Source organism: Osmerus mordax, chromosome 12 (assembly GCF_038355195.1).
Source record: "Osmerus mordax isolate fOsmMor3 chromosome 12, fOsmMor3.pri, whole genome shotgun sequence".
Lineage (NCBI taxonomy): Eukaryota > Metazoa > Chordata > Actinopteri > Osmeriformes > Osmeridae > Osmerus > Osmerus mordax.
Genome location: NC_090061.1, coordinates 2823133 through 2846394, shown reverse-complemented (window position 1 = coordinate 2846394; position 23262 = coordinate 2823133). Strand labels below are relative to the sequence as shown.

The 23262-nt window shown below is 49.0% G+C and overlaps 2 protein-coding genes across 9 annotated transcripts in view; one reads left to right on the top strand and one right to left on the bottom strand.

Annotated features, from left to right (window-relative positions):
- Positions 1-10403, bottom strand: part of elp1 (elongator acetyltransferase complex subunit 1) — a 13581-nt gene extending 3178 nt beyond the window's left edge. The window contains 29 exon segments of the mRNA XM_067248204.1: positions 1-22; positions 116-177; positions 502-703; positions 1033-1130; positions 1253-1376; positions 1639-1787; positions 2296-2381; positions 2617-2754; positions 2878-2957; positions 3370-3448; positions 3575-3648; positions 4070-4185; positions 4320-4425; positions 4901-4954; positions 5050-5153; positions 5311-5417; positions 5748-5924; positions 6103-6187; positions 6600-6770; positions 6994-7224; positions 7376-7469; positions 7698-7821; positions 7957-8147; positions 8648-8733; positions 8924-9004; positions 9255-9336; positions 9596-9748; positions 9945-10102; positions 10308-10403. The exon segment at positions 1-22 is cut by the window's left edge and continues 41 nt beyond it. Coding sequence (XP_067104305.1) covers positions 1-22; positions 116-177; positions 502-703; positions 1033-1130; positions 1253-1376; positions 1639-1787; positions 2296-2381; positions 2617-2754; positions 2878-2957; positions 3370-3448; positions 3575-3648; positions 4070-4185; positions 4320-4425; positions 4901-4954; positions 5050-5153; positions 5311-5417; positions 5748-5924; positions 6103-6187; positions 6600-6770; positions 6994-7224; positions 7376-7469; positions 7698-7821; positions 7957-8147; positions 8648-8733; positions 8924-9004; positions 9255-9336; positions 9596-9748; positions 9945-10094 — 3226 coding nt within the window. The 5' untranslated portion in view covers positions 10095-10102; positions 10308-10403.
- Positions 10404-10689: 286 nt separating this feature from the next.
- On the top strand, positions 10690-23262 carry tbc1d2 (TBC1 domain family, member 2). 8 transcript variants are annotated; one of them, XM_067247428.1, is made up of 16 exons: positions 10690-10789; positions 11743-12439; positions 13343-13487; positions 16581-16707; positions 17333-17466; positions 17786-18018; positions 18431-18700; positions 19081-19200; positions 19453-19563; positions 19714-19886; positions 20286-20598; positions 20878-21065; positions 21315-21435; positions 21625-21810; positions 22121-22242; positions 23033-23262. In XM_067247428.1, the coding sequence occupies exons 2-16, from the start codon at positions 11747-11749 to the stop codon at positions 23229-23231; spliced, it is 3135 nt and encodes a 1044-aa protein (XP_067103529.1). In that variant the 5' UTR covers positions 10690-10789; positions 11743-11746; the 3' UTR covers positions 23232-23262. The 8 variants fall into 8 exon arrangements, with proteins under 8 accessions (XP_067103529.1, XP_067103528.1, XP_067103531.1 ...); XM_067247427.1 differs by lacking the exon at positions 10690-10789 and adding an exon at positions 10862-10966; XM_067247430.1 differs by lacking the exon at positions 10690-10789 and adding an exon at positions 10862-10966 and having other exon boundaries at positions 23037-23103.

Below are 23262 nucleotides of genomic sequence, written 5' to 3'. Positions count from 1 at the left end.
CTGAGATGGCTTCCTCGCAGTCCTGAGGGAAGCACAAACCCAGCATCATGACCTGGTCCCAAAGACACCATGACAGAGAGAAGAGACAGACAGAGATATTGAAACTAAACAGCACCTTTGCATATTGCTCCAGCAGAACAGCAGCCTCTGTATATCTCCTCTGCTCCATAAGTTTATCTGCAACAGACAAGACACAGAAATAGTCATGAAGGAAAGTATTTCACACTGAAGTGATACAAGTTCCAGTGATGAGACAGTCAGACGGTCTAGCCCCAGTAGCCCCCACCCCCACAACACTTCTTCAGCCCCACCCACAACCACAACCCCATCTCTAGCCTCCAGCCACAACCCTAGTCTCCAGTCCCATAACTAGCCCCCATCCATAGCCCTCAGGCCAATCCCTAACCCTCAGGCCCTCCCTAGCCCCCAGCCCCATCCCTAGCCCCCAGCCCCATCCAGAAGACTGAGCATGCATCTGCTCCACCACGTGTCCTGCGGTACCTGCCAGGTCCCGGGCCAGCAGGGCCAGCTGGTCGGAGGGCAGGGGGATCTGCTGGGCCACACACAGGGCGTGTCTCCAGCTGGTGCCTCCCACGAAGGCCTGGAGGGCGCGGGACGTCTCCCCGCAGCGCCACAGCAGCAGCCCCGCCTGGCCCGCCTGGCCCTGCTCCACCAGGTGCTCGGCGTAGGCACAGCTCACGGCCTGGGGGCAGGGGTCAGGGATCACAGGTCAGGGTCAGAGATCACAGGTCAGGGTCAGAGAGAGAGGTAAACATACAGCACATTCAGAGAAGGAGAAGCTGCATCTCAATACTTAAAATAATGTTTAGTCTGACAGGACAAGATCCAGTATGTCCCAATACATAGCATGTCTAATACAGTGTTTGAACTCAGCTTCACTGTCTCCATCCCAATAAAACCAGAAATGCCCTAAAAAAGAATATACAATTCTGTACGTGGCCAAAGAGCAGAGGATTCTTTTCCCGGTCTGATGCGAAGGAGGAAGCTGTTGTTCTAGCTGAGGAGGCCTACCTTGTACTGAGGACTGTCTGCTGGGTACAACCCCAGGGCCTCGCTGAACAACTTCTGATCCATCACAAGGTTCAGAGCCTCCGTGAAGTGCTCCTCACCTGGGAAAGCACCACATCAACAAAATCAAGGATCTGAATGGCAGAGTTCCCCACAGAATTTTACCGGTTTGAGGGTCAGAGGACTTGGTCTGGAGTTGGGAGAGGAGGCTGGGTTGACTCACCACACTTGCTGAGATGATGCAAGGCCTTCGTGTATCTCTTCAGGTGTTTGTCGATGGTGTAGCGCTGGTAGTTGGGTTCCAGGATCTTCAACATGTTCAGGAACGGCAGGTACTCTTTAGGGTCCTTGGATACGAAGTCACAGGGAGAGGTATAGAAGCAAATCAGGTTCAGAAATTCAGGCTGCTCAAATTTGAGTAAAAAAAATTGGAGGCCAAAAAATTCTAACCAAAACAATTGGAGCCTAAAAACATTTGAGCCCAAAAAATTGAGGCTAAAACATTTGAAAAAAAATATTCTGGTTCAGGTTTGTCTAGAATTGCAGAGCTCTCAGTCTAGCTGTTCAATAATCTCCTTCTAGTCCGGTACCAGATAAGTGTTCACTCACTTTCTGAGATTTCTCGGCCACCATGAGGACCAGATCAAAGTCGTAGGTACCCAGAGAGTGCTCGTACAGCTCGTTGACATTAACCAGGAACAGCAGGTACTTCAGAGCTTCCTCGGCGCTCACTACGTTGGCAGCACTAGGCGTGTTCACTGACGTGTAAACAAATACATTTACATTTAGTCATTTAGCAGACGCTCTTATCCAGAGCGACTTACAGTAAGTACAGGGACATTCCCCCCCGAGGCAAGTAGGGTGAAGTGCCTTGCCCAAGGACACAACGTCAGTTGGCATGACCGGGAATCGAACTGGCAACCTTCGGATTACTAGCCCGATTCCCTCACCGCTCAGCCACCTGACTCCCTACATAAATACAAATGTAAATATACTGACAACTACCTCTGTAGATGTGACAGTAACGCTGTGTTCTTGCGCTACATACTGATAGGCCACTGTGCATGAGTCAAACAGCTTTTTCCACTTCCACTTTTAAATGTCACTGAGTCACTCGTTGCTTTTATACGCGCCGTCAGTAAAGTACCCCGTAGTGAGAACTAAGCTTTAGCCTGCCGCAAAAATGATTAGTACCTTGTAGTTCAGTCAGTAAAAATACTTGGTAGCGTGATCTTAGCTTTAGCCTGCCGTTAGAACGTTTATTACCTCGTAGTTCGTGGACTTTCTGCAGTGCAGTCTGCAGCTCAGGAACAGTCTTCTTCACATGAGACGTCAAGATACACAGACAGTACCTGTCGACGGACGCCAAGAAAACTAAATACTGTCTTCATGTATCACATTTACCAAACACTTTTAACCAAAGACACGTACAGAGGGGGTTTTTGAACCCACAACCTCTGGATCTGCAGTGAAATTGTCAACCACTGAGATACACCCCATCTCTAAAAACGACAAGGCTTGACAAGCAAACGTGATTATCTAGAATTCCCTGTGAGCCTGAGCTCAAGGCACTCAACCTTCTCTTACTTGTGCTGGTCCATGGTTTCCATGGTGTTGCGTAGAGCGTCGCAGACCGTGTCGACCTTGTTCCTGCTGGCGCCCCCTGCTGGTCTGTCAGGAGAGCTCACAGGGCAGGGGTACATGGTGCTGGTGGTGTCTTCCTCCCTAGAACACCAGTAGACCAATGCTGACTTAGAGTGGACTTAACAGAATTAAAAACAACAACATTGGGGGGTTTTTGTGGGGAGTTATGGTTTGTGAAAAGCTAAGACGCTGGTTGATTCTTACTTGAGTTCGGTGAGAAACAGGTTGATGTGACTGATGGAGTCCAACTGCTTCAGGAAGGTCTCGGTACTTTCTAGAAACAACTGCCAGACCACAGGAAGACAGTCAGCACACTCCAGGATCATTACAAAGAGACTCAACTCATTTCATGCCTTTCTCTTCATCTGAAGAGAAAATCACACTGATTGTCCCTGGCCAGGTGTCAGTCTATGAACTGAATGGTTTGAGGCCGAGCTACATTTAGACATTTACATTTAGTCATTTAGCAGACCAGAGCGACTTATAGTAAGTACAGGGACATTCCCCTTGAAGAAAGTAGGGTGAAGTGCCTTGCCCAAGGACACAACGTCATTTTGGCACGGCAGGGAATCGAACTGGCAACGTTCAGATTACTAGCCCGATTCCCTCACCGCTCAGCCATCTGACTCCCCTGCTGACAGGGTTGAGACAGTTCACGGGGTCAGAGTTCACAGTCAAAGTCCGGCATGAACCAACCTTGGGGTTGTGGTCGTAAATGAGGTTGAGATTAATCCTTAGTTTCCTCATGCACTCAAAGGCCTCCCTGAACTTCCGACTGCAACACAAACACAGAGCAATCCAACATACTGTTACTGGGTGTTTTGTTTTGAGCGAAATTACAGGAAGAATCAGGAGATGGTTTAAAGGTGTGGTAGCTGGTTGTGTCGTGAGAGTGACTGACCAATCAAGCCACCTCCTGAGCTGGGCCAATACGAGCGCTCGATGGTGGAGGGTCTCAAGGTTCCCACGAGGCATCTGGAGGGGGGAGATCAGACATCAGCAACCAGCTGGAAACATCATCCATCTACATCATACATCCACCCACCTGACATGCACCCACCCATCCATCTGCCAGGGACCAACACAGTCCTACAACCAGCTTCATCACAACCTAGGATCAGTCTCCACAACCTAGGATCAGTCTCCACAACCTAGGATCAGTCTCCACAACCTAGGATCAGTCTCCACAACCTAGGATCAGTCTCCACAACCTAGGATCAGTCTCCACAACCTAGGATCAGTCTCCACAACCTAGGATCAGTCTCCACAACCTAGGATCAGTCTCCACAACCTAGGATCAGTATTTCTTGATGAAGGCTGAAATGATATAAATTCCCTGATTGACAGATGGATGAATGGATGGATGAATGACTGAAAGAAAGCCTCCGTGCTGCACCTGCAGAATGAGGCGTGTGTCGTGGGGGACCAGGGTGACGATCCTGGAGCCTCTCTCCACCCTCCGCAGGGTCTCGTCGTTCTGGCCTCCCTCCAGCGCCAGAGCCTCCTGCAGCCCTGGGAACCAGCAGCACTCACCCGTCACCTCACTACCATGTCATCTCCTCTGCTTTTCATACACACACATATATATATATGTATATACATACATTATAGAGATATAGGGGGGCTCTGAGGTGTGTGTGTGGTACCTTTGACGGTCAGCATGCTCAGTCGGAGGCACCTGCACATGTGAGAGTGTGTGGTGAGCAACAGGAAGTCCTCATGAACCACAAAAGAAGAAACGTTGGAGGCCACCTTAACCAGAAGAAGAGACACAGAGGTCAACACAGTCCCTGAAGGTCAGAGGTCAACACAGTCCCTGAACACAGCAGGTCAGAGGTCAACACTGTCCCTGAACACAGCAGGTCAGAGGTCAACACAGTCCCTGAACACAGCAGGTCAGAGGTCAACACAGTCCCTGAACACAGCAGGTCAGAGGTCAACACAGTCCCTGAACACAGCAGGTCAGAGGTCAACACAGTCCCTGAACACAGCAGGTCAGAGGTCAACACAGTCCCTGGACACAGCAGGTCAGAGGTCAACACTGTCCCTGGACACAGCAGGTCAGAGGTCAACACAGTCCCTGAACACAGCAGGTCAGAGCTGTCTCTACCCCAAACACAGCCCCTCACCCCAGAGTGATGACAGCCTCGATCCCAAACCCTCTGATATCATAAATCACCCTGAATCAGAAATGTGCTATGAGACAGTGACGTCTAATCAGCCATACCTCTGTGTCTCCAATGAAGAAGTGAGATCGGTCTGTCAGCCCCAACAAATGCTCCTGGTAGACATGGAGAACAGCTTGTTAGCACCACAGGCACAGGAAAAGATTCCCCATACTTCCCGTAAACCAATGCTAAGTGGATGTGCGTGTACCTGGTGACTGATGCTGGCCAGGGCTATGTGGACACAGGGACTGGGGAAGTTCACCCTGCAGCCTGTACAGTCCAGCCACTCCACCACCGACGACACCGAGCAGTCTGAACCACACAACAACTCGTATTAAAAACCAAACACTGCTACTAGACCACACAGCACCACCTCCTATTAAAAGCAGAGGACATGATGAATGAATACAAAGTACTATGTGAGGACTACACCAGTGAAGGCGTGACCTAGGAAGTGGTAGCGACTGACCCCAGAGGAACTTCCTGATCCGCCCGTCCTCCAGTTGCAGAGCCACGGTGCCAGTCTGGGTGCTGTGACACATGCTGATCACATGAGCCTCCACCTCCACCTGAGACCTGGGGATGGAAACAGCCGTCACCAATGACACAGTCACAAGCAGCGCAGCGTAACCCAGCAACACTGCGACATCAGAATCTACATCACTTTCCTGAGAAACAAAAGTTCTGAGATCAACACATTCACCCTGCATGACAACAGCTCTTCATACAACAAGTTCACGGAGGGTTTTTCGCAACAGAGCACAGCCCAGTCCAACCCAACAAGTGTGACTTCAGACTACATCCAACCACAACTGCTTAGTCCTGCTCAGTAACATAGCCATACCACGCACTGATCTGAAGAAGGTTATGATGCTGAACCAGGAAGAGCATGCTGCTCCTCAGTACCTGATGCTGAGCGTGGCTGGCTGCTCCTCAGAGGGGCAGAGACACAGCAGTCTGGACGAGCCTGGCGTCTCTCCACAGCACACCCCCAGGAAGACCTCCAGCCCCAGGGAGCTCTTCTCCTCCCCCAGCCACAGCAGCAGTCTCAGGGCCAAGGGCTCCTCCTGGTCCACCTCAACCCTAAACACAACCATGGGTCTTACTGGGTGAATTAATGACTTATGATGTCCTTAGTACGAATCTATATTAACACTGCCGACTAGAGGAAATCACACAGGGGTACCAGTAACAGGGGTACCAGTAACAGGGGTCCCTATAACAGGGGTACCAGTAACAGGGGTCCCTATAACAGGGGTACCTGTAAGTGGTCTTCAGTACGAGGGGGCGTACTGTAGTTCTGAAGGCTCCTCCTCCAGTCCCAGAGCCAGCTGGATCTCCTGCACCTGTAGAGGGATGCACATCTCCAGGATATTAGAGGATCAGAAGGCTCCAGGTGTGTGTGTGTGTGTGTTATGTGCATCCGTGTTTCTTGTATGTACAAGTATAGTATTGTATGTATAAGTAAAGTTTATTTGTATAGCACCTCTCGCAGATAAAAATCACAAAGTGCTTCACAACAAAATATAACACTACAAATAAAGTACAGACATTCCCCTGAGGCAAGTAGGGTGAAGTGCCTTGCCCAAGGACACAACGTCAGTTGGCATGACCGGGAATCAAACTGGCAACCTTCGGATTACTAGCCCGATTCCCTCACCGCTCAGCCACCGCTCAGCCAACAGACTGTGTGTGTGTGTATGTATGTGTGTGTGTGTGTGTGTATGTGTATTCAGTAGCGAAGCGCCTTGAGCTCACCTTGGCAGTAGACCGTGATGTGTCCGTCAGCAGTGAGGACTGCCAGCTGATTGGTCCTCTGGGCCTGGCAGCAGAAGGTCACATGGTTGGCGGGGGCGGGGAGCGGCAGCTCGTACGCACACATGGGCGGGGGGACGACGCTGTGACGGAACGCCGTCACCAGGATCTTGTCTTCCAACGACACACACACACACACCAACGCTCATACCAGAGGTGAGGGCCACTTTCACCCACAGCAAGCTGTAGTCACTCGTTCATACAATTATGGTTAGAGATTTTCCCGTCGTCTGTCTTGGCCTGGGAAAATCTTCCAAAAGAGATGTCAAATCTCACGGACCCCTTCCCTCCAATATTTCCTACCTTACATTTCCCCCTCACTCCCATTGGCTCTCACCTCCGTCGATCACAGCTACGCTGGCGTTGTCGGTGGCATCCAGGCCGCTGCTGCGGGCGGTGCTCCAGCCCCAGTCGTAGGTGAGGGCGTCCCAGCCCCGGGTCACCAGGTGCAGCCTCAGGGGCGTCTCAGGGTCCCAGCTCACGCAGGCTGGCGCCCTCTGGTGGTCGCTGCCAAAGTGCAGGCTCTGCTTCAGGTACCAGTGGTAGTTCCCCACGGTCCACAGCTGAACTGAGGGGGGAGGAGGAGGGGTGGAAGTGGATGTTGTGAAGGCGGAGTTGAAGGCCCCGTTTCTCCCTGCTTACCTGTCTCTCTCTCTCTCCCCCCAACTGTACCATTAATAAAAAGGCCCAAACATATGTTTAAAAAGCCTGGCTCTTACTGTACGTGTTGACCTGTCCACCCTCTCCTGCAGTCATGTCCTCCAGCCACACAGCCAGCACCGTCGAGTCACTGTTCCACATGAGCTCTTTCACCTGGAACACACACACACACACACACAGGTACACACACAAGGGCGCACACACACACAGGCACACAGAATGATACAGCAAGAAATTACAGCTCTATGATGGTGATGTGTTTTAGTTAGTGGATGTTGAATGTGTCCAAATATCACAGTGCAGTTTCAGGTTAGATGTCATGGTTTAAACAAAGGACCGGAGCAAGGCTGGTCTTCACCAGAGGCTGCCTGAGCTACCTACCTTGGTTTGGTCTTTACCAAAGGGCAGGGTGAAGTCTCCATGAAGCAGCCCGTTCTTCTCCAGAAACACAACGCTGTGCTTGTTAGGGTGACGTTGGGTGGAGGACAGAAGACTACCTGAAGGCCTGACCAGGATTAAAAACAAGTACAAAAAAAACTATGATTAAAATCCTAAATTCTATAACTGATGAATACTTGTTGAAGAAGTGTTGCTACACGGTAGTTAGTGTAGCATTCCTGTCCAGCGTCGCCCAGCTTACTTCCAGCTGAGCGGGGGCTCCAGGCCGCTGATGGGCTCGCTGGTGGCCTGCAGGATACACTCCCGGTTCCAGACGCGCACCTTCCTGGCCCCGCCCCGCGGGCACACCGCCCCGACGGCAAACAGCTGGCCGTCCCCTCGCCACGTCACCCTGGGCCGGCGGTCATCCCACGCCACGGCCGGCTGAACCTCCTGACACACACACACACACACACCACCATCGGGTTCAGACGCCAGGAGAGACTCAGACATTGAACACACGCGAATGTAACGACGTTAGTTATGGGTCCCTGAGTGTCCACACACACCACACTGAGTGAAGCAGTTTTGGTTCCCTCAGTCAAAATATGAAAACATTTACATTTAGTCATTTAGCAGACGCTCTTATCCAGAGCGACTTACAGTAAGTACAGGGACATTCTCCCCGAGGCAAGTAGGGTGAAGTGCCTTGCCCAAGGACACAATGTCAATTGACACGGCCAGGAATCGAACTGGCAACCTTCAGATTACTAGCCCGACTCCCTCACCGCTCAGCCACCTGACTCCCTTTAACGTTGTTAAACATTCCCCACATGTAGCCTGACCCCCGAAATACTACTTCCGATTGTCGATATTCTTCTGTACTTTCAACATGAACATCGCTTCAGATACAAGCATCTGCTGGAGGAATAAGAGGTCAGCTGTGAGCTTACTGTGCTTCTCCTCTGAGCTGCCTGTTTGCCCTCCGATCCATGGAACTGAGTCTCCTTTTTCCCCCAGCCCACGGTGATGAACCTCCCTGCAACACAGCAACACCAGAGGACCAGGACAGACACATCCGTTAGAAACAGACGTCATGGAGAAGAGAGAGCGTGTGGGTGAGAGAGACTTTGAAAGAGAGACAGAGAGAAAGAGAGAGAGTGTGGGCCTTGTTGACCATCGTGTTGTGCTCCCTCTGAGGGTTTTCCTGAAGATCAACACCTCCTTACCTTCTCCAAAGTCATCCTGGTGGATGCTGACCTCTGTGATAGGTTCAAAGTCTTTGGTCATCATGATAATGGTCTCCTGACCTAAAACGTGGAGACAGAAAGAAGAGGATATATTAAAAGGGCCAGAGCATGTCCTTACAGGTCAGATGTCACGGTATAGAACCACTACTAGGACCCAGAGGACATTAGTTCCTGGTCAGTGTATTTGCAGAGAAAATCAACCAACCAATCAAAATTTGTAAAAGACGTGTCCATGCACTGTTGGTGCACCGCTGTGACTTAAAGCGTCTGCTGAAGGAATACGCTGGAATGTTGTGGAAGTGTTACTGACCGGTGGTAAGAGAGACCAGCTCCTGGTCAGGGCTCCAGGTCATGGAGGTCAGCCCACTTTCCACACTGCCAACACACTCAAGCTGCGAGGAAGAAACAGAGGAAGTGGTTAGAACCAACAATTACAAACACACATATTACATTTACATTTAGCAGACGCTCTTATCCAGAGCGACTTACAGTAAGTACAGGGACATTCCCCCGAGGCAAGTAGGGTGAAGTGCCCACCTGACTCCCATACACACACATCCCATACAAACACACAGCCCTACTGTGGGGAGAAAACAGGGGTAGTAGTCTGCAAGGGGCTCGGAATCATTCTCAATAGGCACCCATACACACCTCGCTGGTGCTGAGGTTGTACAAGATGACGTCACCGCTGGCGGTTGCTACACACACAGACTCCTGGTCCGGTAAATCCTGGACACCAATCACAACCCCACTGCCATCTTCCGGGAGGTAGTTCGCCGCTGTCAGTGAAACTTCATTCACCACCTGAGCATAAAGTCAAGTGATTAATGTAGCGCGGTGTAGCTACTAATAAGGCTAAGAATTTACATCAGTCTCCTGAAAAACTAAAGACCAAGGTGTAGTTCCAAACCCGACATAATCATAGTGCATATTATATTTTGTACATATATTCCGTTCCCGGCTACATTATAGCAGATTATCGGGCGTGTCAGCTTCTTACCTGTCCAACTCGTGGGTCAAACTCTGTCACGGAATATTCCGAACAGATTAGTAAAGAGCCGGTGTCGGTCCTTATCGATAAGCACTGTGGAGTTCCCGGACCGCCCAGCTCCGTACACCGAAGACGCTTCAGCAACTTTAAATTACGCATTTTGTATCCTAAATCAAGAAATCAAAACAGTAAGGCTCAATGTTCACACAAGCATTTTAGACTTGTGAGGCGAGCTACTAACTGGAGTTTCAGCTAACAGCTAGCTAGCTATACACAATTGTAAAAAATCTATATTTCCAGTTCGTCAAGTTGGGTTTGTCACTCAGGAGAACATATATATATATATGCATCTGTGAACACTTAGCTGCTTACCTTACAGAAATACCCATTAATGTTAATGTCTAGCTAACTACAAATTACAATTTAGCGTTAGAAATCTGCAGGGCATAGCCACACATGTGTACGTGGTGTTGTGAAAAGTTTCAACTTTCAACCCAGGCTGTGAAATAAAGAGTACCCTGGTAGAACGTCTCCCTCTGAAGGAACGGAGGGGAACTGCAGTCTTTACCGTCTCAAGAAATGAAGGTGGATTACAGCCGAGGTTGATGCAATTTCACAAAACCCAAGATGACAGTCTGACAGTTGTGAATGGGTGCTTGAAGTTTTTTGAGACTTGAGAATCAGAGACCTTATCCTTTTAACTGTCTTTGACACATTTCATGACGGTATTTCATACAAATGTTTCGTAATATGGCTGTGGTTTAATGTAATGGTTTAGAAAGGAGGACCAAGCTTCAACCAGGTCACGCTAGCTGGATTGAGTGGACGTCTTACTTGTGCACACACGCCCTTAGGTATGTTTGGGACACGCCCAAAAACACACGCCTGTTCATTTTCTTTCTTCCTTTCCTCCTTTCCTCGATGACAGTTGATTTATAATCGGGGGCATTGAAAGGTTGTCTAAAATAAGTCGCTTAAGGAACGTAGAATGTTGTGGAAACGCGCACTGTCAGCGAACGATTTAAAGAGAGGTATAATCCGTTTATTGTCTTTTTGTTATTTATTCTTTCGCTCAAAGCAATGGGATTTTGCAATTTGTTAAAGTTGGTGTTGTCTATAGGAACGGTTGCCACACAGCCACTGTTCTGTTTTAAAATCTTTCAGTCGTGGTCAAGTAAAGAAAGATAGTTTGCTATGAATAACATTCGTAGCCAGTAGTTAGACGTAGGCTACGGGAGGGGTTATTTATAACCCATTTATGAATGATTACAACATAGTCACTGGCAAAGTGTCATCTGTCAGTTATTCTAAAAGGTTGTAATGTTGAAGTTTGAATGCTGGAAATGGCTTTATTGGCCAACACAATAGCTTACATTGAGAAGAGTACAATACAATAGTAGGGGAATCAGGTGGCTGAGAGGTGAGGAAATCGGGCTAGTAATCCAAAGGTTGCCAGTTCGATTCCCATGCCAACTGACGTTGTGTCCTTGGGCAAGGCACTTCACCCTACTTGCCTCGGGGGGAATGTCCCTGTACTTACTGTAAGTCGCTCTGGATAAGAGCGTCTGCTAAATGAAACATAAACCTTTATGTTATATCTGTATTGCAACATACATTTCAGTGACAGTCAGAAAATACTTAAAAGAATCTGAACAAATCTCCATACAAGTTTCATTGTTGAACAAGCATGGTTCATCCGACTCAGATATCCTGTCACCCTCATCACATCATTGTTTGCTTTTGTTTCTGCTTTTCTCCTCCCTCCCTCCCTCCGTCTCGGCCTCCCTTATATTGTCTCCTTGTGCAGAGAGATGGAGGTAGAGGGCCCAGAAGGAAATCCCAGCTCTGCGTGGTCTCCCTCGTATCCTGCCAGAGCAGAAGTCTTCAACCCAGCGGATGGGGCTGATCATATCACAACACCAGGGAGCTCTGAAGAGAACACTCACACAAACACCATGGGCCAATCCACGCTGGACCACCAGAGCAGGCAGGTCCCTAACGAGCCTGCACCCAGCAGAGGTGACCACCAGGAGGAAGAGCGACCGGCTCCCGACACCGCAGACCTCCAGGGAAGAGAGGATCAGTCTCCTGTCAGGGATCACCAGAAGGAAGGAGTCTCTGTTAGTGGATCTGCTAGCTCCCCCAAAGAGAACCACCACGAAGAGGTTCCCGCCGAATCAACGACCCCCAACTACCTCCAGACCATCCCACCTCCAACTCCCCCTCCCGTCGACCACCAGGTCACCTCCGACCAGCCCCAGAAGCAGCCCCCCATCTCCCAGCTGTGCGGCTACCTTCACAAGCTTGGAGGACCTCTGAAGGCGTGGAAGCTGCGCTGGTTCACCTACGAGGAGAAGAAGAGCCAGCTGTTCTACTACAGGACAGCGCAGGATGTGGCTCCGCTGGGCCGGGTGGAGCTGTGCAGCGCAACGCTAGGATACCCCCTCAAGGGAGAGACCGGAACCTTCCACATACAGACCCCTGAGCGCACCTTCGTCCTCAAGGTAAGACTGCTGTCTGGTCAGATTAATGCCCTCTTGACGGGAACCCCCTGGCCCATGACGGTTTTCAATATGTTAAGACGTACACAAAATATGAATAAAGGGCTCAAAATGACCTTTTTTTACTTGGTGGCACTTCGATGCACCCACCGAAGATTTTCGTGTTGTGCGCTAGTTAACTCGAGGGCTCTCAAGTCTCACGCATTCGCCCTGAGATTCACGCATTTCAAAACGCTGAGAAGTAAGGGATAACTTGTCCCGCCGCTATATACAATTAATGGACATGACACAGGCATACGGAGGTACGTTTTCTGCCGAGTTGAGAGCTGTCTCGAGTTACACAGATAACATATATTAAATTCCACCTTCCAACCAATCAGAAACATCACCAGAAAGAGTACATTCTACTCTTTCCTGCAATTCATTCTTCTTTAAATTCTACTCGACTCCATATTCTACTCTTTTAATGTTTTATTCTGACTGGTTCCTGTCTTGAGCAGCAAACCAGGATTGTATTTTATTTGAATCCAGTCCCAATTCTGCTCTACTTGCACTTGTTGGTTAGTTGTAACTGAGTTAACTATTTGTACTCGCTGTAAAATATATTATTGTTGCTTTCCTACAGGTTCACTCTTGCACTTTTGAGGTTCATGTTGTTTAATTTGTAACTTGTTTAACTACTTGCTCTTATGTTTCTTCCCATTGGCACTTATTTTCTTATCACAATGTATGCTCATGTTTTGGTTCCCCGCAATGTTTTTGGGGCTATCTCATTGTCTATGATCATTGACCTATGCATTTTTTGTAAAGGTCTCTCTTGGAAGTCGCTTTGGATAAAAGCGTCTGCTAAATGAATAAATGTAAATTGACTTTTCTATCTCTTTTTCGGGTGTGCTCTCATGTCAGGCAGCCAACCAGGAAGCGATGATGTACTGGCTGCAGCAGCTGCAGATGAAGAGATGGCAGCATCGAGACCAACTGACGGAGCGAGCTAACAGGCCCAGCACAGCCAACCACGCACCAGGGACAGCCACAGACAACCACTGCCCAGGTGAGACACAGCCCAACTGCTGGGTGAGAGAGAGAGAGAGAGAGAGAGAGAGAGAGAGAGAGAGAGAGAGAGAGAGACAGAGAGAAAGACAGAGAGAGAGGGAGGGAGAGGGAGGGAGACAGGAAAAGAGCGATAAAGAGAGGAGAAAGAAAGGCAGAGAGAAATAGAAACAGAGTCAGAGAGGGTAAGAAAGGGTAAGAGAGGGTAAGAGAGAGGCAGTGTGTGCTATGCACAGATAACCTCATGACCCCATCCCTCCCTTGCTCTGAATAGATCTGTTTACATTGTCTCAGTGTTAAGAGGGCCGGCTGCACTTTTACAGTCAGTTGTTAATGAAACACCATGCCCAAGTGCTGCTAAGCAAGCAACTAGTCAGATGGCTGAGCGGTTAGGGAATCGGCTATTAATCAGAAGGTTACCGGTTCGATTCCCGGCCGTGCCAAATGACGTTGGCACGGCAAGGCACTTCAGCCTACTTGCCTCGGGGGGAATGTCCCTGTACTTACTGTAAGTCGCTCTGGATAAGAGCGTCTGCTAAATGACTAAATGTAATGTAAAATGTAACTAACATGAAAAAATAAACTGGCACTGAAATGTTGTTGTGGTAACCGTTGTTTGAAGAGAAAAGCCGCACCAAAATCATGCTCCCGTCTAACATTGACACAACCCAACTGCACATCAACCGGAAAGGAGTTTTAATAAGAATAATTACAACTCGAGTGTTTTTAGGTCACACTTAAGATTCTTATCAGTCATTTGAAGTGGTCCAATACACCCCCTTCAACCACAACAAAGACACCCCCAACAGCTCTGTTCAGGTGGTGATTCTGTCTTGCAGCGAGATGGGTTTGCTCAATAATGGGAGGAAGTGGGTGGGCTGCAAGGCTGTGTGCTGGGAAGGGCTTCTTGAGCGAGTTAAGAAATCCCCAGTGAAGTTTGTAAGCAAACAGGGAGAGGCAAGGGATGACACAACATAGCAGTCTAGTGACACATGCTGACCCAGGGTGAAAGAGTGAAAGACTGCATGTCAGTGGCTTCTCTCTGTATCTGAGCTTTGAGTCTTTAGTAATTTTCATTCATAGCTGGAAAAAATAAAAAATAATACAAGATACAACGTTAAAATGTCTACACTACCAGTCCCTGGAGGATGATTTCAAATTGTAGATTAAGCAAAAAGAATAACAATAAAAGTGAAAATGATCAAATGAGTAGAAATAAGTCTCACACATTTCGTGGTCTAGAGGATAAACTGACTTCAGGTATGTAATCCCTCAGTCAGCTGATCTACCCCGAGACTGTTCAGTCAGATTCAGTTCTAATCACGGGGAAATATTCCATGTTTTCACTTTCTGTACTCCTAATGTTTACAAGATAGCTTTACTGGATGTCTGTACTTTGTTTAACCTTATATTAATGTATTTTGAAATCTATATTACTGTAATTATTGCTGTGTATTGTAGTAACATGGTAGTTAATGTAACTCTAATGGGGTACTCTATGGTGTTGTCACCTGGCCACTGCAGGTCAGGAGTATACTAATCACACTAATCATTGGTAAAACGGTATATTCATGTCAGTAGGCACATCTGTGCACCATTTCATAAGGCCTTTATTGAACTGAAACTCTTAAGTTGTTGTGAAACCTTGCGGCTGTAGGTCGCCACTCCTGTGTCTTGGTGTTTGTGGGAGATAGCTGGGGTGGGGTTCAGGAAGGGAAGCTAATCGGATGCCTTTGATTCTTCTCTGTACGGTTGCCAGATAAAGATCTGTTTTGGCAGAGTTACAGAGTGGCTATGCTGAGCAACGGTTCTGTAGTCTTCTCTGGAGACTTGATAGCAGGAAACACTTATTAACTCTGTCGGGAAAGGGAGCATTTCGTAGATTGATTGATTCCATTTTTTTATGTAATTGCCACAAGTTACCAAAACAGTTTAGGATTGAGCTTCCATTTGGCCATTATCCAATGATATATGATATGAAAGCCCCTGATATCTGCTAAGATGACTACTGGGTAATGTGGTTAGACCACCAAAGCTTCTGTACGTTGTCATGTCAAATTATAAATTTTATTTAAACAAAAACCAATTGTTTAAAAAAAAAGTCTTCATAAAATATTACCCAGCATGCCTTGTGTGTCTGCAATTCTGGGGAGCAATGTTTGGGCCAGCCTGCCAGCTGCAGGAAGTGGTTGTGAGTCAGACAGGAAGTGCATGTTTGACACCATATTGATTCTCAAAGCAGGTGGTAAGAGAGGGACTAAAATAACCACGATTACAGTACAGCACGGAGCGCTTCACACAGGCTATTCTAGACTGTCCAATCAACAGACACCCTCTAGTTATTGTAAGGCAGGAACAATACTTTCAAAGTGACATAAGATTAGCTAACATAAAAAGGTTGATACCCCATTAGTTTACCATAAAAAAGCCTTTAATAACACGTGTCAGAATTCACATATTCAACATAAAAGGGATACTTTTCTGTGTGGTTCTAACTACAGTTATTTGTCACCATGGTATTGCCCTGTCTTACCAGTGGAGACACAGCATGGCTGATCAACAGTTTAGAGGTATGCCTTGCCTGCACTGACTTGTCTTAATTGACTCAGAGATACAGGAAACCACAATTCTCTAATGTACTGTGACAGGGTATAGCTTGGTGGTTAGAGCATTTACACTACAGATCAAGAGGTAGCTGATATAAGTATCTGGTAAATGTATACATTACAAGACGTTACTGTGTCAATTACTCGCTTTACATGGTTATGTTTTCATAGCCATCAGAACTGACAGGACTTGGACAAAATTAGGTTACAGGATAAAATCCACTCTGTTCATTCCCCAAACGGCTACCTCAACATTAACAAGATAAGAGCTGTAAAAAGTCAAATGAAGTGATTGACTTCAACTTAGCCTGAACTCAATCACAACATGTCTTCTGACCAGAGAGTCAAGATCACGACCTGCGTGGAGGCCACTCAAAGTCATGATTTCACTCTCATTGTCTTCCACCGGAAGCCTCCCACCACTATCCCATGTGTGACCCAGCCTCAAGGGCCCAGACCCACTAACATTTCTGCTTCCTGTTCCACAGACAGCTTCCTGCCCGTGGTGAAAATGCCCTGGGGTCTGGTGGGCGAGGAGGCTGCCAGCCGGCCAGCACCCCCTCAGAGGACCCCTCTGAGCAGCATGTCCATCAAACATCCCCTCATACACATCCAGTACGTATATACACATCCAGTACGTATATACACATCCAGTACGTATATACACATCCAGTACGTATATACACATCCAGTACGTATATTTACATTTAGTCATTTAGCAGACGCTCTTATCCAGAGCGACTTACAGTAAGTACAGGGACATTCCCCTGAGGCAAGTAGGGTGAAGTGCCTTGCCCAAGGACACAACGTCATTTTTCACGGCCAGGAATTGAACTGGCAACCTTCAGATTACTAGCCCGATTCCCTAACCGCTCAGCCACCTGACTTCCCTGTATAAACACTGTATATACAGTCACCGCTGCTTCAAACCAGCCTATGTCTGGCTCTACTAGGGCCTGGAAGAAGCCTTTCGTTTCGATGGGGTTGTCCCTGACTTCAACGAGAGTTTTGATGACAGAACATTCTTCAGAAAACTTTCGGGATCGAGAACGTTGGTAAACCCTTGGGGAAGTGCGTAAATGTATTATTGTGTCTGTTATGCCAGCCACGTCAAAAAAGGGAAGTTATTTAGTTTAAAAGGTATTAATTATGAACTGTTTATGAAGCTGGGAGTTTACACAGTTGCGTAATCTTCCTGTGGGTGCTTTCCGTTATGATAGAATGTGTTTTGATTTGAAAGGAACTCGGTGCACAGTCTGCGTTCCAAGCGCTCGTCCCAGGAGTTCAGCCAGAGCGTGTTCCACATTGAGACCCCAACTTGGAACCCAGCGGAAGCCACCAAGACCCTGTCTCTCTCAGCGCTGGACAGACTCAGTACGTATCAGACAGACCCCACATCCAGGCGTGACTGGTAGCATTCGGCCCACTTTTGGGGCCTTTTAAAAATCTTTGATGTAATCTGAAAAGTGTGTGTTTAAAAAATAATAATTAAGACAGCATTCTTAATTCCTGATTTCTGAGTAAATTAGTTTTGTTTCTGTTGTGTTTATTTTGGTTTTGGAAATCAAGTCACTACAACGTCACGAAATATATAACTAGTATGGTGTATCAAACGATCACAGAAGCCACATGGTGTTTACAAAGCTGCCCACACCAGAAGCCATTCCTCCATGACCTCACCTCCCTTCCACAGCACCTACACCCACAGCCGGCCCTCTGCTGGTTGACCCTGCAGGAAGGCGTTCTCCAGGGGAGCACAGACCCTCCATGTCCCCCCTGCCGTCTCCATCTCCACAGACCATGAGGAACAGGAGGGGCAACTCGGCCACAATTCCTTCCTTCGGCAGAGGCACGTCCTCTCCAGACAGGATGGTCCAGCTCCAGCAGGAGAAACACATGCTGGCCGAGGAGGTCAAAGCCCAGAAGGTGAAGATTGTTTCAGATGCTTTGTCGAGTCCCTCATTTTACTCAGGCACCATATTTAACACCACCCCTCAATGTGTAAGAGAAAAATGGAAGAAGAGAGACAGACAGACAGATCCCTCTCTGACAGACGAGTTGACCCTGTGACCTCTTCTAGAGTCAAGCACCTCATCTATTTTCTGAATCTAAACCCATATCTGCCATCCTACCCCCTCTTCCTCCTCCTCCTCCTCCTCCTGCTCCTCCTCCTCCCCTTCTTCTTCCTCCTCCTCCTCCTCCTGCTCCTCCTCCTGCTGCTCCTCCTCCTCCTCCTCCTCTTCTTCCTCCCCCTCCTCCTGCTCCTCCTCTTCTTCCTCCCCCTCCTCCTGCTCCTCCTCTTCTTCCTCCCCCTCCTCCTGCTCCTCCTGCTCTCCAGGAGCTGGTGTGGCTCCTACACAAGGCCCTGGAGGCCGCACAGCTGGAGAAGCGGACGTGCACCGAGTTCCTGGCGGCCGACGGCGAGCAGGAGCGGCTAGAGCTGCTGAGGCACCGCGAGCGGCAGGCCGCCGACACTCGCTGCCGACTGGAGGAGATGAGGGCCGAGACGGACGAGCTGAGGAGGAGGCTGCTTGAGAGGGAGGCTCACGTGGTAGAGTTGCAGGGCAACATCAGGCTGATGATGGACAAGAACCAGGCCAAGCAGCAGGTGAGGAAGGGGGGGACTCCTACATTTACATTTAGTCATTTAGCAGACGCTCTTATCCAGAGCGACTTACAGTAAGTACAGGGACATTCCCCTCCGAGGCAAGTAGGGTGAAGTGCTTTGCCCAAGGACACGTCATTTTGCACGGCAAGGAATCGAACCGGCATCCTTCTGATTACTAGCCCGATTCCCTAACCGCTCAGCAATCTGACTCCTGATACGATATGTTGCGATACGATATGTTACGATGTTACTGTATGATATGTTACGATACAATGTTACCATATGATAGGTTACCATATGATATTATATGTTATGATATGACTACCGCAAGAATAACGATGAAGGTGATAACAGTAGAAATATGTGACACGGCCTTCCAGGTGATTGTGAAGCTGTCTGAGAAGTTGGCGTCCAGTATGACTGAACCCAGACCAGCAGGGAGTTCCACCAACCAGCTTCAGACCCCCACTCTCCAGCAGCAGGATCTGGAGAACCTCAGGGTGAGGAACAAGTATATCTCCCGCTCCCTCGGCCGTGTTTGCCAACAGCTAAAAGATAAAAATGTAATTATTTACCAGACGTTTTTATCCACGGCAGCATTGAGGGCGGGGGGGGGGGGGGGGGGGGGGGGGTGAATGCAGTCAAATGCTTCACCACTGAGCTCTATAGATAAAAATCATGTTGGTTCTGGTTTTTAAACCTTTGCTGATAGTATATATGTTTATTTTTCCTTCTCTTTCTCATCATCTCAGGATGACATAGAAGCTTACAAAACTCAGAACAAATTCCTAAACTCAGAGATCCACCAGTTGACCAAGCTATGGAGAAACAGCTCAGAGCAGGAGAAAAGCTTGATGGTGAAGGTGAGTCCGTATTTACCAAGCATAGTGCAAAGTAACCAGATCTCAGGTATCCCCAGTGCTAAGCCCTGCTTCTGGTGCCCATTGGCCTGTTAAAAAGCACTTTAGATTACGACAGGCCCAACCCAGCCTCCCTCCCTCTCTGTGTTTCAGTGTGCCTCCCTGGAGGCCAGCCACTGTGGGAAGGAGAGCCGGTACCTGGCGGTTCTGAGGAAACTCCTGGAGAACAAAGCTCTAGAACCGGGCCAGCGCCAGGCAGTCAGGCAGCTCATCAGCGAGTCTCTCCAAGGAGACCTGGAGAACAAGCTCCACCTCATCCCAGTCAGGTACACCCACACCTGGGTCCTGGCCCCGGGCTCACCTCATCCCAGTCAGGTACACCCACACCTGGGTCCTGGCCCCAGGCTCACATCATCCCAGTCAGGTACACCCACACCTGGGTCCTGGCCCCCGGGCTCACCTCATCCAGACATAACATGACACAAGTAATCTGAGTCTACATTTCATTCATTCAGCAGATGCTTTTATACAAAGCAACGTACAAATAGTCCATGTAGACACAGCTGAGCAGAAAATCAAGGATCAGAAGTGCATAGTTCTAACAGCATTTAGGTGTTCAGGGTTAGAATTCAGAAGTGTAAAACAGGTTCAAAACCCCCTCCACCTGTGTACATTCAAATGATCACAACTCCTCCCCCCCCCACCCCCCCACCCCCTCCCCTCAGGGAGCACGACGAGTACGGCTTCAAGATCATCCCCGACTATGAGGTGGAGGACATGCAGCTGCTGGCCAAGATCCAGTCTCTGGAGATCCGCTCCCACAACCTGCTGCACCAGGAGGCCGGAGACCATCCGCTGCTCAGCCGCTGGGCTCAGCTCCTGGGCGGGCGCCCCTGCCACGAGCTGTCCCCTTCCCCGGAGCTGAAGACCCTGCTCCGGGCCGGCGTCCCGCGGGAGTACAGGCAGAAGGTCTGGAGCTGGCTGGTGAGGAGCCGCACGCGCTCCACGAGAGAGCGCCACCCGGACCGCTACCAACAGGTCAGGGTTAAGGATATTTGATCAAGTCAGATTTCTCTGTGGAATGAAAAAGATATATACATTTAGTTTACATTTAGCAGATGCTCTTATCCAGAGCGACTTAGAGTAAATACAGGGACATGCCCCCGAGGCAAGTAGGGTGAAGTGCCTTGCCCCCCAAGGACACAAGGTAATTGCGCACGTCCAGGAACCGAACCGGCAACCTTCAGATTGGTAGCCCGATTCCCTAACCGCTCAGCCAGCAGATTTTCTTAACAAGATCCAACTCTCACATTGCAGCTGTGCCAGAAGAGCCACACGTCTCCCCATCCAGCCTCCAGACAGATCCAATTGGACCTCCACCGAACACTCACCACCAATCAGAAATTCTGTTCCCCCTCTAGCCCCGCCCTGCAACAGCTGGAACGCATCCTATTGGCCTTCTCATGGCAGAACCCTGGGATTGGCTACTGCCAAGGGCTGAACAGGTACGAGATCTCAGGTACCGTTAGCTGCTTGGTCGATTAGAAGGAAGAAACTGCATTTCATCTGAGGGTTGTCATGGCTCCTAGTGGTGAGACAATGCCATTTAGTGGACAATGGTCAAATAGCAGTAATGGTATGTTCAGACAGGCCTATGAGTTTATTTGTTGGGATCTGCTTGGGTGATATCAATGATCTAAACTTCAAGGATGATTCTCCTCTCCCCCCCACTCCCCCTCCCCCCTCCTCCCCAGACTGGCAGCCATCGCCCTGCTGGTGCTGCAGAGCGAGGAGGAGGCGTTCTGGTGCTTGGTGGCGGTGGTGGAGGTCATCATGCCCCAGGACTACTACACCAAAAACCTGCTAGCGTCTCAGGTGACTGGCCCCTAACTCTGAGAAACTGTGCTTTTATCGATTCAAGAAGTATCATAAAAAGTGCTCAGCTGAGAAGTTCCAGAGCTTTTGGTGAATCAATGACACACGGTGATCAAGTTTGGGATACTAGTTTTGTGTTTGAAAAAACAAAACGTACCATTGAAACGTTCCGGTGCTTGTCGTCCCCAGGCAGACCAGCGCGTGCTGAAGGACTTCATGGCAGAGAAGATGCCGAGACTGATGCTGCACTGTGAGGAGCACAGCGTGGACGTGTCCCTCATCACCTTCAACTGGTTCCTGGTGGCCTTCGTCGAGAGCCTACCCAGCGACATCCTGCTGAGAGTGTGGGATGCCTTCCTCTTCGAGGGCACCAAGGTACGTCTAAGGTACGGGGGGTCGGATGGCTGGGCGGTTAGGGAGTCGGGCTAATAATCAGAAGGTTGATGGTTCGATTCCCGGCCGTGCAAAATGACGTTGGGCAAGGCCCTTCACCCTACTCGCCTCGGGGGAAATGTACTTACTGTAAATATGGATAAGAGTGTCTGCTAAATTTAGACGTCTGGGACACTACAATACCCAGAATCCCCCTGGATCACTCACAGGAGAGTGGGGCCTGTGGAGGAAGCGTCCCATGTTGTGGTATTCAGAGACAAACTTGACTTGTACGGCCTGTGTTTCCCCCAAGGTGATATTTCGTTATGCGCTGGCCCTCTTCAAGTACAAAGAAGAGGACATTTTGAAGATCCACGACAACGTGGAGATCTACCAGTACCTGCGTTTCTTCACCAAGACCATCTCAGACGGAAGGTGAGACAGGGGAGGTCAAAGGTCCCAAGCGGACCTGGGTCACATGACTCCGTGTCCGTGGTGCCAGTGGACAGAGTTCTCCTGTTGTTCACTTCCTTGGTCTAGCTGTTCTGTTTGTGTGCTTCTGAGGTTAGCGAGTCCTTTGTCTCCTGCCCTATTTACTCTGCGTGCGGCTGGAGGACTAGACACGGGAGTTATTTTTACTAGAGATATGTATATATTATTCATAGAGTGGCAGCTTAGGCAGGGTTGTGTGCTGTGCGCTGACACATACGGGAGAATAGAAGAGTCTGTACATCCAACTGGGGTTCACCGAGGACAAAATCACTCCCCCTTGATATTCCTGACTTGGCGAAAAAAGAATAGATCAGATCTGGTTTGACGTTTACCTTTTTTTTATTAATTTAGCAGATGCTTTCATCCTAAGAGTGCATTTAGAAAATACTGCCAAAGACCAAGGATCAGAGGTGCATAGTTCTACTGCAATATTGATGGCTTTGTGTTTCATACTGTATGAGCTAAGTTGGTATCTGCATGCAGGGTAACAGCTGTCCCTGAAGGAGCAGATCCCTCACCAAGTGTGGTTTCTTCCATTTTGTTGTCTCCGAGTTTTTTGGGGACTTTTACGTCGTCATCTCTTGGGGGTCTAGATTGGTTATAGGTGCTGATGTATAGCAACTTGTGTAAAGCCCTCTCTTACATTGCTTATAAAAAGAGCTTCACAAACTGAATTCGTTTTGGTTCTTCTCGATCAGTTCCAAGGATCAACTGTAGTCTCCTCTCTCGCCAGGAAGCTGACCAACATCGCCTTCGTGGACATGAACCCGTTCCCTGGCCGGCTGCTGCGGAGCCGGCGTGCAGTACACCTGGAGCGCCTGCAGGGGGAGCTGCGGGAGCTGGAGGCACAGCAGTGGGAGTTTGTCTCGGAGAGCCCCCGTAGGAAGGACAAGGACCTGGACATGGTCAGCGAGGACGAGGAGGAGCTGTGATGTCACCGCAGGCACTGACAGGGGTGACAGA